The sequence below is a fragment of the Hemicordylus capensis genome, chromosome 5 (assembly GCF_027244095.1).
Source record: "Hemicordylus capensis ecotype Gifberg chromosome 5, rHemCap1.1.pri, whole genome shotgun sequence".
NCBI lineage: Eukaryota > Metazoa > Chordata > Lepidosauria > Squamata > Cordylidae > Hemicordylus > Hemicordylus capensis.
The window spans coordinates 123,486,518-123,506,086 of NC_069661.1; the positions used below are offsets into that span (position 1 = coordinate 123,486,518).

Genomic DNA, 19,569 nt, shown 5'->3' on the forward strand with positions numbered 1-19,569 from the left:
AACCCCAGAGCTAAGGCCTAGTTGCTTCCAGCTTCACTGGGGACTTGTGCATAGCTCAGGTTGGTAGAAACTGCAAGTGCTCAGGCTACCTGTGGGGAATGAAAGAAAATATCTAGCATGCTTTGTGCACAATCTGTAAGTTCTGCTACATGGTTTCCTTCCTGAACACATCCCTAGCTGCTGTGACTCACCTAAAATGTAATAAATAAAATAAAAGTTGTGCCTTGTCCTGCCCATTGAACCCCAGGCTTTCTATAGGGATAGCAATGTAATTCTCTGTTGCTATGGGTCCAAGGGCATCTTACTGATGGGTTATCTTGACCCACATGACTCCAGAAGGCAGGACTATGTAATTAGGAAAGTTTTAAGTTCTGGAGGAGCAGGCCCCTCCACACTTCTTTTTGTCCTGCAAAGACTCCAGGCAGCTCCTCAGCGCTCAGTGCTGCTGCTTTCGCTTTCGCTTTCCAGCTTCGGTTTTATTGTCTTTTGCGTCCTCCCTCCTCTTCTCTTGGGCCACAATTGAATGGCAAGACCCCCCAGAGTACTCCACGTACACATTCTGAGGGAGTCTTCTTTGGCTGGCCATTTGACTCCACTGTCGCCTGCAACCCCTCTTAAGAGCCTGCAGTTGCGGGAGGGCTATGTGTGCCCCGCAGCACTTTCGGAGCCGGAGAACGGCGCTGATCAGCTGTTTGGGGGGGTTCCCACTCACTCGGGAGCTCAGCTGCTGAGCGGGAAAGTGGGCTGGGCAGAGCTCCCGCCTCCACGTTCCCTGTCTCCCTCCTGCCGCTCGCAGACACCCCAAGGCAGCCTGCCTCAACAGCATGGCCCCCGGAGCCTACCAGGCTCGCTCCGGATCGCGAACCGGCCAGAAATGGCGTCCACGCCCCCACACCCTTCAAAGAAGGCCTCAGCAAGGATGGCAGCGGCAGGGGAGGATATGGCCACGGATGCTGCACCTGCCAGGGCACAACAACAACGGGTGGTCACCAGGAGCACCACTTCAGCCCAGCAGGAGGTGGTGAGCGCGGCCCATGCCAGGCCTAGTCAATCTTGCGACCCTTCAACAGGGGATCCCTTGGGGTCATCTAGTCCAACCCCACCTAGCCCTTCTGCCAAAACCGTAACACAGTTACCATCTGATATGTCTGTCTCCTGGGGGTTGTGGATAGAGAACCTTCTCTCCACCGCTTTTGAAAAATATGATGCCTTGCAATCAAAAAGGTGTAAGCATTCTAGGCAGTCCTCCCGGGCCTCCTCCAGCGCTGAATCATCACCTTCTGAAACTCCTGCCCCTAAAAAGGCAATGAAAAAGAAAAAAATAAAAATAAAAAATCCAAGAAGTCCAGATCCAGGTCCAGACAGCGGGACCTCATGGCCCATTCCTCTGAGGGCTCTGATCAAGGGTCCCCTCTCCCTGGGCTCACCTCCCTCAGGGATATGGTGAACTTGGCTAGTGAGACTGCCCGGGTCAGGGCTCTGAGACAAACTCCTGGCTCTCCTGGGGATCCCATCCATTCAGCAGATCCTATAGGCCAGGAGGACCCAGACCATCCTAGATCCGAGGGCGAATGGTCTGACTCTCATGACCCAGACTCACCTGAGGCACCCCTCAGGCTTTTTCAGGTCCCAGATTTGGCCCCCCTGATGTCCAAAACTGTACTAGCCCTGGGGCTCCCCCCCCCCCCGCTTCTCAGGAGGCCCAGCCAGCCGGAAAAAGTGCTTTCGTTTTCCCCAGCTCAAAACAATCTGCCACGTCTCTCCCACTACCTAAGCAGTTTGTGGAAGTGGCCAAGGCCGAATAGTTGCTTTCCACCCCATATAAAACAGCTACTGCTGTGGCTAACAGATTTTACACCTTCCATCAAGAGGGCAGCGAAATATTCAATATGCCCCCTACATATGCCCCCATGCTCCAATTGATTTCTGTTTCAGTTCTGACCAGAGACTGAGTCCGCCCTCAAGGACCCAGCGGACAAGCGCATGGAGGGGTCCCTAAAACGCATTCATGATTCCTCAGCCTTATCTATGAGGGCCTCAGCAGCAGCCTCTATGGTAGCACAGGCTTCTCTTATCTGGCTGGATGATTTGATACAAAATCTTCCCTTGGACCCAATTAGACTGCGCCAGACTCTCTTAAAATTACACAAGGCGCAAGCATTCATGGCGGATGCCACCCTGGATGGGCAGCTACGGCCTCTGTTGTAGGCAGGCACCACTTATGGCTAAAATACTGGCAAGTAGATGCCACGTCTAAGACCAATTTGGCTTCTGTTCCATATGATGGCCAAAAATTGTTTGGGGATGCAGCTCTTAACGAAGTCCTTATCGAATCTAAGGACAGGAAGAAGGTTATGCCCTCTGCTGCTAAAAAAACAGGACCGTCCCCAAGGCAGATGGTACTTTCAGCCCTTTCGATCCTCCTTTGGTGGCAGGGACAGGGGGTCAAGGGCTCATCACCCCTACTGGGGTAGAGCCAGAACACCTAGACAGCAGTTTGGGAACCGGGCCTCCTTCTCATTCCAGTCCAAGCAGCCTAAACAGCAGGCATGACTGGGCGCGGGAGAGGTGCTCCTAGGTGGTCGCCTCTCCTCTCACTGGCATGCTTGGGAGGCCACCACATCAGATCTGTGGGTACTCTCAACCATGAGGGCTACTCCAAAGAACTGTCCAGCCAACCCCCCCCCCCCAGATTCCTCCCCACTCCCTCATCCAAGCACAAACAAAAGCACCAGGGCCTTCAAGAGGCAATTTGTCACCTTCAGGCCATAGGCGCTATAGAACCAGTGCCCATCCATCAGCAAGGCCTGGGTGTCTACTCGATCATCTTTACAGTGCCCAAGAAAGACAGGTTGTTGCGCACTGTACTGGACCTAAAGCACGTCAACCACTTCGTCTGTAAGCTCACCTTCTGCATGGAGTCCCTGAGACCCATTGCAGAGGCCCTGCATCACCTAGATCTGTTCATGTCCATAGACCTCAAGGAGGCCTACTTGCACTTAGGACAGTCACCATCTCCTCTGCTTCTTGTATGTGGGAGTGCACTACCAGTACAAAGCTCTTCCCTTTGTCCTCTCATCGGCCCTACACATTTTCACGAAGGCCCTAGCCCCCATGATAGCGTACCTCAGGATTCAGGGCGTAAGGATCTTTGGATATCTGGATGACCTTTTTCTTCAGTTGAAGTCACGTCAGTCTGCCCAGCTGGACCTGCAGACGACCATCCAAGTGCTCAACGCTCACGGGTTCGTCATAAAAGAGGCAAAGAGTCAACTGCTACCGGTGCACCAGATTCTTCACCTAGGAGTCCTGATAGACACTCAGCTGGACAAACTCTTCCTGCCTCAGGACCGAAGACATACCCTGGAATCACAGGTACGCCAGGTCCTGTAATCCAACTGCACTCCCATCATGGCCCTGTCTAGACTCCTAGGTAGTGAGCCTACAGTCTGTACCCTTGGGACGTTTCCACCTGAAGCCCCTGCAGTGGTTCCTCCTTCCATTTCATGCAGACATAGCTGCCAAATCCAGCAGAAGAGTGGGTCTTCCTCAGGAGGTTCGGCACTCCCTGCAGTGATGGATCACCGACCCACACCTATCGGTGGGAAAGGAGTTCCTAGATTCCCTCCAGAATCATTATGACTACAGACGTCAGCCGAAGGGGATGAGGAGCCCACTGTCAACATCTTTCTGTACAAGGCAAGTGGTCAGCAGAAGAACGCCAACATAGCATAAACTGGCTAGAACTCAGAGCCATTCTATGATAGCAAATTAGAGTGGATTCATGGTGTCTCATTGAAAATCTCATTTGCTAACATAGAATCCACACTCAGAAAACCTCAGAAACAGAACCCTGTACCCCATGGGTTAGAAACCCATGGGGGTGGTTGGCACCCTATGTGCACTACACCACCACTTGCTCTGGGCCACCCAAGCACCCCCTAAGTACACTTATGGGGCTGATGAAAGCTCCATTATGACTTATTATGAGGAAAAACCTTAAAGACGTGAAAACTTCAACAATTAACCAAAAATCAGCCCTCTGCCCAAATCCTTTGAAAAAATTCAGGTAGCTTCCTTGCCCCAACCCGGCACTACCACCAACCCCACCCTGCTCTAGGACACCCCTTTCCCCCCGAAGTGAAGCGATACACCCTTCACGGGGAAAACCTTAAAGACGCGTAAACTTCAGAAATTCACCAGAAATCAGCCCTCTGCCCAATCACTCTGTAATTGGGGTGGTAGCCTACACCCATTAGGCACTACCACCCCACCCCACCCTTTTGGCACAGATCCCACATTATGCCCCTATCTGCCCCAAAGACACTAAAACTTCAGAAATTCACCAGAAATCAGCCCTTTGCCCAATCCCTCTGCAATTGGGGTGGTAACCTCCACCCATTAGGCACTACCACCCCTCCCCACTATTTTGCCCCTGGCACCCGAAATTCGAGCAGATGTCACATCCAACCTTTTTGTATTGAAGTCAATGGGATGCAGAAAGGCGGGAAATTCAAATAGACGTCATAGCTCAAAACGGAGGGGGGGAAAGAAGGCAAAAAAATGGAGGTCCAAATCACCCGAATTTTCGGGCCTGAAATTCGGGTGATTCGGCTCATGCCCGAAATTTCTCGGATCTTTTTGTGGGTGATTCGGTTCGGCCCCGAATCACCCGAAATTCGCTGTTTCGGGCACAGATTGTTCTGTGCCCGAAACATTTTGGACATCCCTATCATCTACCCCACTTCTTCACGAGGTTTCCCTGCTGCCAGGCGGAAACAGTGGCTTATCTCTCTGCGCCTTGGCCGCGGGGCCTCCTCTATGCCTTCCCTTCCAACCCCCTTCTGACTAGGGTCCTTCGCAGAGTAAATCCTTCGAGCCCAGATTGTCCTGGTGGTCCTGTACTGGCCATGGAGGCCGTGGTTCGCAGAGCTTCTCAACCTCGCCTCGGAACTCCACCTGCTACTACCCGTTACACTAGATCTTCTGCAACAGGGACTGGTTTCCCATCCGGATCCAGGCTGGTTACAGCTAGCTGCCTGGAAACTGAACGGCGCCTCCTGAAGCGCCATGGATACTCAACATCAGTCCTAAACACTATGCTAGATTCCAGACGTTCATCCACCAACTGTATATATCAGTCTACGTGGAGAGCCTTCCTACACTGGTCAGACTGCCACAGGGTCCCAAGAGGGTCAGCCTCCATCTCTCACCTACTGCAGTTCCTGCAAGACGGCCTGGACAAGGGTCTCTCCACTAATACCCTGAAACGACAAGCTTCTTCCCTCATGGGTCTGATATCAGGTACATCTAGAGGTGCCGGCCATCACCATCCACACCTGAGATGTTTTCTGCAAGGTGCTACTCTCCTGTCTCCTCCAGTGGTTCATCATTTCCCCACCTGGACTCTGCATACTGTTCTTAAGGCCCTCCAGGGTCCCCCCTTCGAACCGCTGTCCTCTATCTCCTTAGGCATACTCTCACTCAGATTCGCTTGTCTAGTAGCCATCACCTCTGCACGCAGAGTTTTGGAGCTCAGGGCTCTTTCGGTTCACAAGAACCTCTGCATTTCCCCCCGAGGACTCTGTGAGGTTAATCCCAGACCCCTTTTTTCGCCCAAAGGTAGCATCTCCTTTTCATAAGTCCCAAGATGTAGTGCTACCCTCCTTTTGCCCTCACCCCGTTTACCCGGCTGAGAAGACGTGGCATAAGCTTGATGTCCGCAGATGCTTAAAAGCCTACATAAGGCGGACCAAACAGATTCGGACCTCCGAGTCCCTGTTCGTGTCATTTCTGCCATGATCTATGGGCCAGCCAGTAACACCCGCCACCTTTAGCTAAGTAGCTTAAGGTGTGCATTTCTCTGGCATATGAATCCTAGGGCACCCACCAAGGTTTTGGCCCATTCTACCAGGTCAGCGGCCACTTCAGCAGCTTTTTCCACCACCGCCCCCGTCCAGGATATCTGCCGAGCGGTGACCTGGCGGACCCCCTCTACTTTTACCAGACATTATAAACTAGATATATATGCATCTACCCAGACAGTGTTCGGGAGGCACGTCCTCCAGCAGGTGCTCCTTGCACGGTAGTCGCTGGTACCCTCTCTATTGGGACTGGAGCTTTGGTATGTCCCACCAGTAAGACACCCTTGGACTCATAGCAGCAGAAAACAGAGCATTGGTTACTCACCGTGAAGGTTGCTCCTTGCTGCGGGGTCCAAGGGTGTCTCAACCCTCCCTTGTGCCAGCTCCTACCGTCCAGGTATCAGGTTGTGCCTTATTTGGCCATATATTTTCTGTAGGTTGGCCTAGTTGGTGTTTTATCTGTTTGGATGTGGTTTTTGATTCGTTTTTTCACCTAGTTTACCTGACTTGGCTTTGCATCATTATACCTGTCGTTTCTGGTACTAAAAGAACGGGAGGGGCCTGCTCCTCCCGAACTAAAAGCTTTCCTAATTACATAGTCCTGCCTCTTGGAGTCATGTGGGTCAAGATAACCCATCAGTAAGACGCCCTTGGACCCTGCAGAAAAAAGGAGCCTTCACAGTGAGTAGCCAGTGCTCTGATCTATTGTAAAAATAGAGTCCTATAGTATCTTTTCATTTCCTACTTGCAAGAACCTCTAGTACAGGAAGATGAACTAAGATCAGCACCCTGGTCATTACCAAGTCGGAGGGCTACAGGAATCGATGGAATAGCTACAGAAATATGGCAGGCAACAGAGGAAGAATCAGTCAGTGCTCTAACCAAACTATGCCAGCAAATTTGGAGAATGACACAGTGGCCAACAGATTTGAAGAGGTCAGTCTACATACCCATACCAAAGAAAGAAGACTTAACACATTGTACAAACCATTGCACAATATCCTTAATTTCACATGCTAGCAAAATAATGGTCAGGATCATCCAATGCCAATTAGAGCCCTACGTGGAAAGGGAAATGCCAGATGTTCAGGCTGTTTTCAGAAAAGGCTGAGGATCAAGAGACATCATTGCTGATGCACATTGGATAATTGAGAAAGCCAAAGGATACCAAAAAGAAATCTATGTGCTTTGACTACAGAAAAGCCTTTGATTGCATCAACCATGTCAAGTTGTAGAATATCCCTAGGAAAATGGACATCCCAGAACATCTTATTGTTCTCATGAGAAACCTATACACAGGACAGGAAGCCATAGTCCGGACGGAACATGGTGAAACAGACTGGTTCCAGAACAGCAAAGGAGTAAGACAGGCTGTATACTTTCTCCTTATTTATTCAACTTATATACTGTGAGAAGCTGGATTGGAAGAAGATGAGCGTGGTTTTAAAGTTGGAGGAAGAAACATCAGTAACCTCCACTGTGCTGATGACACACTGCTCTGATAGTTGAGAATGCAGATGATCTGCAAGCTCTAGTAATGGAAGTCAAGGAGCACAGTGAAAAAATGGGACTATGACTAAATGTAAAGAAAACTAAACTGATGACAAGAGGTACAGCAAATATCTCAGAACTGATAATGAAGACATTGAAGTGATGAATAGCTTCTGCCTTTTAGGATCGACCGTCAACAGTAAAGGATCCTGCAGTCAAGAAATGTGCCACAGACTAGCACTTGGTAGGGTTTCAATGAAGGCCTTGGAAAGGATATTTAGATGCCATAACACAATAATACCTACAAAGATTAGAATTGTTTGGACAAAGTTTTTCCCTGTGACACTCTATGGATGCGAAAGCTGGACTTTGAAGAAGCAAGATAGTAAAAGCATTGACGTTTTTGAACTTTGGTGCTGGAGAAGACTTTTGAGGATACCATGGACAGCCAGGAAAAAAAACAAATGGGTAATAGAACAAATCAATCCAGAATTTTCACTTGAGACACAAATGACCAGATTCAAACTATCATACTTCAGACACATTATGCGAAGACCCAACTCTCTTGAGAAGACCACAATGCTGGGAAAAGTTGAAGGAAAGAGAAGAAGACGACGCCCAGCAGCAAGATGGATGGTTGATTACAACAGCAATGAATTAAAAGCCAAGTTCACCTTGGAGAGAATCTATCTATGTGGTTGCTATGAGTCGACACTGACTTGACGGCACTTAATCATCAATCAATAGTATCTTTTAAAGATGAACAAATGTATTGTGGCATGAGCTTTAGTGTTTTGTCAGCTGCAGAAGGAATGCTTCATCAGTTCTTTTAAAGCCGATGTTACTAAAAATTCTACTTTAGAATTCTACCCTTAGCAACAACTTGGGTCAACTGGGGTATAGGCCACACACCCCAAACCCATACAACTCCCTGTTTGTAGTGATGCGAGTTAACTAACAGATTTGTACTGCTGCTGTCTTTGCCACTGTTAACACTTCCCTCACCCAACACTGACCAGTGGCAGTATTACCCAGGCCCCTGGTTTATTGCTGGACTTGGGGAACACTCTCATTGGCCATAGGAACATAGAGAATTCTCTTATATGGAGACAGACCAGTTGGTCCATCTAGCTCAGTATTGTCTACACTGACTGGCAGTGGCTCCCCAAGGTTTCAGACATGTCTTTCCCAACCTGGGACCCTCTGAATGGAAGGCAGATGCTGTACCACTGAGCTATGGCCCCATCTCAGTCAGTGGGAGTGGGAAGAGTTGTTGCTAGAAGGAAGAGATGTTACTGCAGGAATAACATCTCTTCTTCCCATCCCAGCTTTGGAAGGTAGGAAGAAGTGGAACTGCTGCTAAAGAACCCGGCGGCTGATGTTGCTGCTCTCTTTTCATTTTCAGAGTGAGGAGCTGCCCAGTAAGCTGGAGTGCTGTATGGGCCCAGCTTAACTTGGTGCAGGCCCTGCTACTTTAAAAAAAAGGATTTTAAAGGCATGTACTCTTAAAAATTTTAAATCTTCTAACAAACAGTTGTTTACAGTTTGTGGTAGTTTTTCAATTCATATGCTGAAATTAAGGCTTATTCCTGTCCCACTTTTCTTGTTGGTTTATACCCTGTAATGCTAGCAGGGTTACAAATTCATTACAGGTCCTTCCTTTCCTGCGGCTTCATCTTAATGTGGATTATTTTGTGAGCCTGGAAGCATAGCCGACTCCTTAAAAACTGATTACATAAGCGACACCATTTTTTTGTTTTGTTTTTTAGACAACATTACCCTCCCTAACAAATCCACCTTCTCTGAGCCCAATTCGGCGCAAAGGAAAAGAGCGAGAAGTTGCTGAACAGACTTCTGTACCAATGAGCCCTAAAAAGAGCAATGAAAACAGTCCAGGTAGGAAGGATGAGGCTGTCTAGCTGTGCAGGTGACAACTGATCCATACTGAATTATGCAATCAGTTAATTTCTTTCTAGTGTTGTCCATTAATAGAGTGCTGTTTGGTAGCTGCAGAATGTAACCTCTTATTGAGTTGTCTTCCCAAACCTTTTGTTGTAACCTGATTTTTTTGCTAGACAAAATAGTGGTTGCACACAACAAAACTGACTAGTTTGATTTTCCCCACATTAAAATGTGAAAAGGAGGTAGTTGTGACTTCATAGGGAAAAGTCTGTGAAGTTTAAAACACTTCTGCTCACATTTAGTATTGTCTCTTGAGAGATTTAATTTGGTCCTTTTCTTATATTTCTATTTTATATCTTACACAGTAGTAATATCTTATGCAAATATAGATACTATTAAATATTCTGTATGTGTGTATTTGTTACAGGTACATGTATACTTGATTATCATTATATTCATCTATAGAATAGAATATTTATTTATATAATATTTCTATTTATTGCAAGTAAATAAAGTTCTGTCCTCTCTGTTCTCTTCTAAGATATTTAGCACTGTAAAATACTAATTTACTTAATTCAATAAGCTCCTAGGCAAACTGATGCTTCAGGTCCAGTTCCTACAAGCAAATCATCATCACTGGGCAACTTCTATCACCTTCCTTCCTATCTCAAGCTGTATGATGTTTTGAAAGCTACCCATGCCAATTATAAGGTACTATTTTCTGTTTTGCTCAGATCATTTGTGCATATGCATGTCCTAATATTACCCCCCCTTCCCCCTTCTCTCTCTATATATGAATAAATGAATAACATAAAACACTAAGGGTGTATGTAGCAAATCTCATAGTATGTGACACATCTCTCAAGAGTTCTGCCAACTCTTGGTGTGTGTGTGTGTGTGTGTGAGAGAGAGAGAGAGAGAGAGAGAGAGAGAGAGAGAGAGAGAGAGAGAAGGCATGGAGGAGGAGGGCTGAGGAGTGGATGGAGGGGCAGCTGCTGCCGAGGAGGAGCAGGAGGGCCTAAGAAAGAACAGTGGCATCATTCACTCACTCACTCAGCTCCAACTGCCGGCCTCTGACACCCTGCCAAATCTTGTGAGGAGGATGGCCGAGCCAGGGCTTCCCATCCAGCCTGTATGGATGGCCTTCTGTATTCTCTCCTGCCCTGACTCGGCCATCCTACTTGTGAGGAGACTCAGCAGGGCGTCAGAGGCCAATGGCTGGAGCTTGAAGGAATGAGCGGTAGTTGGCTGAGCTGAGAGGCAGGGTGGTGGGGAAGGAGTGGAGGAGAGGGGGTAGCTGCGAGTGGAGTGGCTGACACTGAGCAATAAAGCAGGAGCTGTCGGGACTTTAAGAAGAGCAATAGAGTCCTAGCGTTCAGGTGTTAAGAACAGGATAAGCTAGCTTAAAAAAAATAAATCTTTATTTAGACCAGTAAACAGTAGAATCATAGTGGCAAAGAACAACCCCTTGGATATTATAATTAATCTGGATGTAACTGTCAGATTTATTACTAATTCTAAAGCACTTTTATTTTACCAAGAGCCCTAGTAATTCATGTCGCTCTTCTTGGGTAGGTTAGCCCAAGGCCACGCTGTGAACTTCATATCTGTGGGACAGTTTGAACCTCCTACCTTTTGCCTAAACTTAAGTTGCACCCACGGTATCATACTGGCCCCTATAATCTCTATCCAAGTGACACATTCTCTGTCAAGCTTTCAGTAGCACTTCATGTTTGTATTCATGATGTCTTCTAGGGCATATATTTATTATAATTATGTTGCTGCATTTCAACAGCAGTATGAGACCAAACTACCTCTTTCACAACCTTTACCTATCTCCATGCAAGATTTTTTTTTAATGAAAGGCGGTATAAAAATTCAATGATTAATTAATTAATTAAATTCCAATGTATTTCAAGACCAGAACTGAGTTGAGTAAAAAATATTTTATTGATACAGAAGAGGGTAGCCCAACCTAGGGCTCTTGCTTAACTTGTCAGTTTCCCTTGAGAACAATGGCACTTGAAGGCTGAGTTGTTGCCAAAGACAGAGAGTGGAAGGCAAAGGCAAGCTTGCCATGCAGTGGGTCTCATGCTCACAGAAGAAGCCGGACTAATGTCACCCTGGACTTGCTTGATCTTTCTCCATCTGTGGTAGATCTACATGGCTACTTAAAATAAGTTTGTGAAATTTATTTACTGTCTCTCAGGCCTTTCCACTTCCTGTGGGTTTCCAAGTCTACAGCTTGAGAGAGCTTCTCTACTAGCATGTCTTTCACCAGATGCGGCTATTCTCACTGTTACGGTGATTGGAAACCTGGTCCCAGCTAAGTTTTCACTACTGTACATCTTTCAAAAGATATGTATAGGAGCACTCTCAAATTTGGACCGTGAAACGCTATGATCTGGATTGTGATCCATTACACTCATAAGAGTGGGTTCTGTTCCTGCGTGGGACCATTTGAGCAGAGTTGACTAGCTCCTCGAAGTTCTTAGCCTCGCCCCCTGCACCTAGTGCACTTGCTCAGTTTGGGCGGGCTAGAGTTCTCTCCTCAGTTCCTTTCTGACCACTATTGTGTCAGCACCTCAGACAGTGAGCTCCTCAGACTGGAACAGTTTTATTCTATGGAAAATGGAAATTCAAATATGATTAATAGCTTATCCTCTGACTAGGACCGGACCAGACTATTCTTTCTCTCAACATTTTAACTTTGTTCTATCTATTGGACTGTTTTTCTTGGACACGACTTTGGACTGTTTAACGGCTTATACACAGAACGGACTCTTGCTCAGCACTTGAGTATTATTGTCATTTTATTTACTTGCTATGGATAAGAAAAAGACCTTTAAATGCTGTCCACTGCAACACGAAACTTCTCTCAGCGGACTACGAGCTCTGCCTAACTTGTCTGGGGGAAGAGCACAATACCTCTACTTGTAAGATTTGTCTTACTTTCTCTCACCAGACCAGAAAAAATAGAGCCCTTTGTTTGCAGGCTGCCCTTTATGATGAAGTCCTGTGCCCTGGCATGCTGATGCCGAGATCTCCAGTGGACACCCCTGTACCTTTGACATCCAGTACAGTACTGAGATTGACATCGAGCTCAGTGTCGAATTTGGTGTTGGGGTCTGCCATTGCAGAATCTAAAAAATCACGCTCTGAATCCACTCATCGAAAGAGGCATAAATCTCGACATCAGGACTCTGATGCCAAAGGGGTGCCACCTTCCAAGAAGCATTGGGAGAAAGGTGTCAAGACTGGGCGTGAGCTGACTCCTGCCCCTTGGCAGGCTGTGCCTTCCCCAGTGACTCTTTAGTCAGCCTCGTTGATCCCTCAATCTTGCCTGTCAACACCAGAGGCTGTAAAGCTAGATTCTCCTGTATCTATAGCACTACACTCAGTTTCGACATCGACAGTGACAATGTGGTCGATGCCGACCAAGGTATTGACCTCTCAATGCCGTGAGTACTCCCTGTCACCCGCGATGACGCCAGTGCAATCTCCATCTCCAGCCACTCTCCAAACACAACATGCTCTCCATCCTGCATCTTCCCCAGTCTCTTTCGATGTTGAGGCTGATGATGACAATCTAGAAGCTGGCTTGGGACCCAGTGCTGCCCAACGCCTCTTGAATATGCTTGATTCCACTGAAGGTACTCCATCGGCATCGACCTTCTATGGGTTTTTTAGCCCAGGTCTTGACACCGAGGAGGACAGAACACCTTTTTCGATACCAACAACTCTGGGATCTTCACCATCTTGAGCTCGTCTCTTTACTCATTCAACGCCTTCGGCTTTCCAACCTTTCCAAACGCAAACATGTCCACATCCTTGGAAAGTCCCAACTGACTATGTTACCACACAAGGCTTAGTTCGTGGAGGTGGAGGAGGGGATGTATCACAGGCACAGCTGAGCTCCCCCAGACTACCGTCTGATTATCAGGAATATAGACTTTGGAAGGCCCATTGCCATGCCTCTGTCTCGATGGTATCTTTTGCCACACAAATGAGTCCTCCACAGGAATTGCTGAAGCCTGTGGCTGTAATGGTCTCAATGTTGACCCAGGTCACCCTGGTGACTACACTGACCACCACTGTAGTTTTGATGTTGACACAGGTTACTCGATGCTTAGATCTCCTATCCAGCTAACGTGCATGTCTACTCTCAGACAGTCAAATTGCCAAAACCTCATCTTCAAAAGAGTCAACCATCCCAGATGGTGGCCCTCGACGCCACTACTTTTTCAACTTAAATGGACCCTAAGAAGACGGGTTCTGCTCCTTCTGGGCCTTGTACTGTAATTTTAACAGATGATTCTGATTTATCTTCTTTGGGCTCCAGAACATCCTGACGACCCCCCTATCAAGGTGGTGCCCGGTGACAACATGTCGCCTAACGAAGAGATGTGTTCTTAGCATAAACAGATCTCTGAGATGGCTTCTGCACTTGGTTTGGAGTTAAAGAAGGAGGCTCAAGATGTGGATGAGCCGGTCTACAAGTTCTTTAACCCAACCCATCTCCCTATGCTGCCTGTCATATCCAAGGCTGCTGTGTCTTTGTTGGAAGCTCTCCAAACCTCTGCTTCCTCCTCTAAGCACTTGGAGAATTTGTATAGGATTCAGGAAGAAGATAATGACTTTCTACTAAACCATCCACTGTGGTAGTAGATCGTGCCTCGCCTTCTAAGACATGCAGGTGTCATACCACGCCAGGGGACAAGGATGGACAAGTTAGGCTTTCTTGGATGAAAAATCTACTCTACCTCCTGGCTGTCGGTTAAAATTGCTATTACACTGCCTGCTTTGCTAAATGTGCTCACTGCCTTTGGGATGAGCTTTTTCAAGAACAGGCCGACCTTTCACCAGAGGAGTTTCTAGTCAAGTTCAATGATATCCATTCCAAAGTTGAACAATGCCAAACACCTGGCAGAAACTGAATCTCATACATTGGCTACTGCTGTTTCTTTACGGAGACATGCTTGTCTGCGCTCTACTGCGCTTCAACGTGACATGAAGGATCGTGTGGAGAACCTCCTTTCCAACGGAAAGGGTCTCTTCTGTGAAACCACCATGGAATCCATCAGAAAGTCAAAATTTACAGCAAAAACCTTTTTGGCTCCTTCACAGACCTATAGCTCTAAATATCACCAGTACAGTAGAAGGCAATACTCCTACAGACAGACGGACAGGAGAGACTTCCGTAAGCAATAACAATGCTTTAATAGGAAGTCTTTTAACCAGAAATAGAGAGCCTCTCAAAGCGCCCACCTGAAGACCACAAATACATGCAAACAATACCTTTGATCACAAGGTCAGTCCACCAAATACCCTAGTCCAGGAGTCAACACCATCGACTTCTCTGCTACCTTCAATCCTCGCCTCCTCCAACATAAGGCTGGCAAATCATGCCTTCGCATGGCGCAACATAACATCAGACCACTGGATCTTTTGCATAGTCTAGATGGGCTATGTGATAGAATTCATGACCCTACCATCATTCAACGGGATCAAGTACACACCTGCATCCCAACTGCTAATGGAGGAAGTTCAAACTCTCTTGGACAAGGGGGCAATATCACCCTTTCGTTGGACAGATCAGTGGTGGGTCTTTTACTTGCACTACTTCATCCTGGACAAAATCTATCTATGTGGTCGCTAAGAGTCAACGCTGACTTGATGGCACCTAATCAATCAATAAATCAACTTCCAGATCCCAAAATGGGACGGAGGCCTACGACCAATTATGGACCTATGGTGGCTTGAACCGCCATGTGAATGTGTGCAAGTTTTGCATGATGACATTGCAGACCATCCTTTCTCTCCTTCACAGGGAGGAGTGGTTCTCCAAGTTGGATCTCCAAGATGTGTGTTTCCACATCGAGATCCAGCACAATCACAGGCAGTCCTCAGGTTCACGGTGGGCCACCAGATCTATCAGTACAATGTGCTCCCATTTGGTCTGGCAACGGTACCCCATGTATTTACAAAATGTATGGCTGTGATCATAGCGCACTTTTGACTGCAAGGATTAGTAATATTTATATTTCTCGATGACTGGCTCCTGGCAGGAAGGATAAAAAGATCTTGGCGTCCAGGTCAACTAGGGGCCATTCGCGATGCGGAAGCACAGCACGCATTTCTGCTAATGGAGCGCTTCTTGTGCATCAAAACCCTAATATCCACCTTTATGGTGCATCCCAGACAAAAGGCTCACGAGATACAGAAACTGCTGGGTTTGATGGCTTCGTGCAGCTCCACTGTGCACTATGCCAAACTTTGACTGAGATGTCTGCAACTCAGATTTCTGTCAGTTTTCCGACCCAATGTAGATAATGCTCAGATGCTGCTGACAATTCTGTACCTGATCCTAGTGTCACTTCAGTGGTGGACAAAAAAGGTCAATCTCCTGGAAAGAGTCACCTTCCAAGGACCGCAGCTGTCTGCCTGGATCACGATGGATGCTTCTTTGCAAGGCTGGGGAGCCCATTGCGGGGATCTTCGTGCACAAGGCCTGTGATATCTGAGCCAGCACCAAATGCTCATCAGCATTTTAGAACTCCTGGCAGTGTTCCAGGCACTCACATGCTTCCAACCATCGCTGATGGGAAAGGTGGTTCAAATCAGCCTAGACAATACTAAGGTGATCACTTATCTAAACTGCCAGGAGGGATGGTTTCCTGCTCCCTTTGCATGCCAAGCCTTTGAATTTGCAACTGGACCATAGCTCAATGAATGACCCTAACCGCTATCCACATCAAAGGTGTGAAAAACACCCTAGTGGATCATCTCAGCAGGTCACAACTTCTTCTGCAGCAATACGAATGGGAGGTCAATCTGACATACCTTCAACCACTGTTCAGAGCCTGGGGGACTCCAGAAATTGACCTGTTCGCAATGTCTGTGAAAAAGAAGTGCCCCCAATATTGCTCAAGGGCCGGTGTCAGCTCCAGCTCCAGAGGGGATGCCTTCCAATTCAACTGTGGTCAGAAGTTTCTGTACATTTTCCCTCCTTACCCCCTGTTGAACAGAGTTCTGGCGAAAATTCTACAGGAGTCTGCAGATTGTATATAGCTTGTTCCCAGGTGACCCTGACAGCCATGGTTTCAACAAGCACTCTGAGTTTCAGCGGGTCGCCACAGGTATCTGCCTCAACATGAGGATCTTCTGCTATAGGAGGATGGAAGACTCCGTCATCCTGATCTGAAAACTCTAAACTTGACTGCCTGGAGGATAAGCTTTTAAACGACATCCTCCTCAACAACAGGAAGAAATTGACTCCTGTCAATTACAATAGCAAGTGGAAGCGATTCAGGCTGTATGCACAATAGCAAGGTTTTTCTACCTCACTCTGCAACATCTTGCCAAGTCTTGCTGTACCTCACAAGCCTTAAGCAGCAGAAACTGGCCAACAAAGCGCCTTTTTGTTGGCTGCAAAGGCAAAGGTGAAAGGTCACCAAATTTCCAGACAAAGGTTGTCTCACTGGATTGTGGAACTCATTCTCCTGGCATACAAGCACCAGGAAGAAGAGTCCCCAAAGACTATACAGGCTCACTCTACAAGGGCTTGTGCTACTTCTGTGGCCCATATGGCTGGCATCAAGCTCAGAGACATTTGCACCTCAGCAACCTGGTCCTCTGAGCATACCTTTGTCAAGCCTTGGACCTTTGCGCTGCAGCTCAGGCCAATTTCGGGAGGGGTGTGCTGAAAACGGTCTTATCTTAGCATATTACAACTGCCTCCAGACTGACAGCTTGTTAGTCACCCACTCTTATGAGTGCAATGGATCACGATCCAGATAAACAGGTTGCTCGCCTGTAACTATTGATCAGGAAGTGATAAGTTGCAATCATAAGACCATCCTGCCGGCCCCACTGCAGTATGTGAAGTGACAAAACGTATGTTACAAGAATACTTCAGGTGACTTAACTTGTACTGTGGTCTGTTTCCATGCAATGATTGCATCCAAATGTTGGTCCTTCAGAAACTGAGGAGAGAATGCTAGCTTGCCCAAACTGAGCAATTGCACCACGTGCAGGGGGCAGGGCTAAGTGTTTTGAGAAGCTAGTCAGTTTTGCCCAGATGGTCCCATGCAGGCGCAGAAACCACTTTTATGACTGCAATGGACCACTTCCAGATCAATTAACAAGTGAGCAACATGTTTTCCCCTTAGTTCCCTGGCCTGTGGTCCTCCAACTTCCAGCACTCCCTTGCCTGTAGGTGTGCCAGATCCCCCCCCCCCCCCCGTTTCTGGTCTTTTTAAACTGCAGCTAATATAAATATATCAAACCAGTAGCATTTCCCCATCATCTTATCTTGCTGTTTGGGAAAGTGTGCACTGCTTCATGTCACGTTGCTTTTCTCAGTATTCGATGTCTCTGTTTCCCATGTCTCTTGTACAGTAAAATTATTCTTTTTTTCTTATTTTGTAAGGTTACATTGGATCTCCAGAATAGCAATGAAAAGTTTGGTGCATTTCTGCGATCTTCCCTAGATGTTCTCTCTCAAATTTTAGAGCTTGCAACTCTTCAAGACATTGGAAAAGTGAGTGGTTAATTGCTTATAATATTTAATTAAGAAGTTCTTTATGTTACATTGAATAGAGATAAAAGTACTAAAAATAATTTTTCAAATCTTCATTCTCAAACTTGTTAGTTTTAGAAAACCATTCTATGTTAGGATATTTGTGCTAAAACATTTTTTGCCCTGTTGGTGCCATACATTGGCTTTAAAATTTTGGTCTCTGTCCAGAGAACCTCTTATACCAAGCATACGGGTTTTCATTCTTCATTGAGGTGTTTGATTTATTTATTTCTAATGGCAGTTTTCTGTTCTGTATAGCAAAATGCTTTTGAATAGCCAAAAATGGCTTATCAAAATACGGAACTGTTGAGAGCGAGAGAAATAAATTAGAAGCCACAGTGCATGCACTAACAAATCTTGTCACATAGGCCACATTTTATTATTAATGTATTCCATTTCTATGCTGCCCATTCCAAAAAGGCTCAAGGTGATTCACAATAAAAAAAAAATAAAGCAATTAAAATTTTTAACATAAGACCATTTGAATACTGTTGGAAGACAAACTCAAAAAAATGAGTCTTTATGGTTTTTCTTGAATACATCTAATGTTGATATCCATTGTATTTATGTGGAGAGCACATTGCATAACTTAGGAGCACCAACTGAGAAGGACCAACCCCAGGTAACTATCAGAAAAGCTGGTGGCACCCAGAGATCAATCTCTCCTGATTATCTGATGACATGGCTACAATTTGCAACCAGAATCCAGTGTACACATGCCTGTGTCACTTGATTTCGGTTGAACTAAAGTATGCGTAAATCCTGCTGTGAATTACCCATCTTTCATCTCAATCAAAGGGGCTCTGTGGTAAAATTGTATGCAGCACTATGCAAGCGCTTTGTTTCCCCAGAGATTAGCCTGTATTGCATTCCACTCTTGGGACTCAGGAGACGAGCATGTTGTTCGCCAGCAATCTCCAGAGCAGTATGAAGAATAGTTGCTGCAGGGAGGGGTACAGATACTAAACATCATTGATTACCCTAAAGAGGCTTTCTGAAGAATGGGTTTAGACTTTGAGTAATAGTTTCAGTCCAGTTGTATTACCAAATGCCAGCACTGAAAGAATTTAAAACCATGGAACATTGATATGTGTTTTCACTGATCTACTTTTCAGGGAAAACTTGTGAAATTAAATACAAAGTTATCCCTTAATTTTTTAAAATTGAACAATATATACAGATAGTCTTTAACAATATATGTGTGAATGTTTAGATTAAGATTTCTGCCTTCCTAATTATTGGTTGAAGACAAAATTCGTTTAAATTGTTCTAAGGCTAATACAGCACTATCTGACATTTTGGGAGTGTTGTAGATTTATGCAATAATATCGTTATGAAGAAAGTTTGTTTAAGTGGCCACTTTTTTTGGAATTGTTTTAGTATGTTGAAGAAATTTTGGGTTATCTGAAATCCTGTTTCAACAGAGAACCAATGATGGCAACTGTGTGTGTACAGCAGGTAAGAAGCAAGAAAATGGCATGCTTTCTTTGATCATCAGTTCCTTCTTTGTTTCAGTAAAATGAATAATGGCAATATTTGTTCCAAGGCTTACAAAGGTGCTCTTTGAAATATTACAGGAGCACCATGAGGGGTAGTTTACTATGGGTCATTCCTATATTGCACCTGTAAGATTTTCAAGGCCTGCAATCATGTCAGTGCAGCCCAATTGTGGGACTTTACATGGAGCTGATATTTTACGTCCCAGCAAGTTTCTAATACCATTGGAAAGAC

General features: G+C 46.1%; 1 protein-coding gene across 2 annotated transcripts in view; it reads left to right on the forward strand.

The window, feature by feature from the left end:
• Positions 1-19,569, forward strand: part of HTT (huntingtin) — a 235,476-nt gene that overhangs the window by 87,415 nt on the left and 128,492 nt on the right. For both annotated transcript variants that reach the window (XM_053251882.1, XM_053251883.1), the window contains exons 27-30: positions 9,125-9,251; positions 9,841-9,968; positions 17,689-17,799; positions 19,219-19,296. In XM_053251882.1, the coding sequence (XP_053107857.1) occupies positions 9,125-9,251; positions 9,841-9,968; positions 17,689-17,799; positions 19,219-19,296 (444 nt within the window). The remainder of the gene's footprint in view (positions 1-9,124; positions 9,252-9,840; positions 9,969-17,688; positions 17,800-19,218; positions 19,297-19,569) is intronic.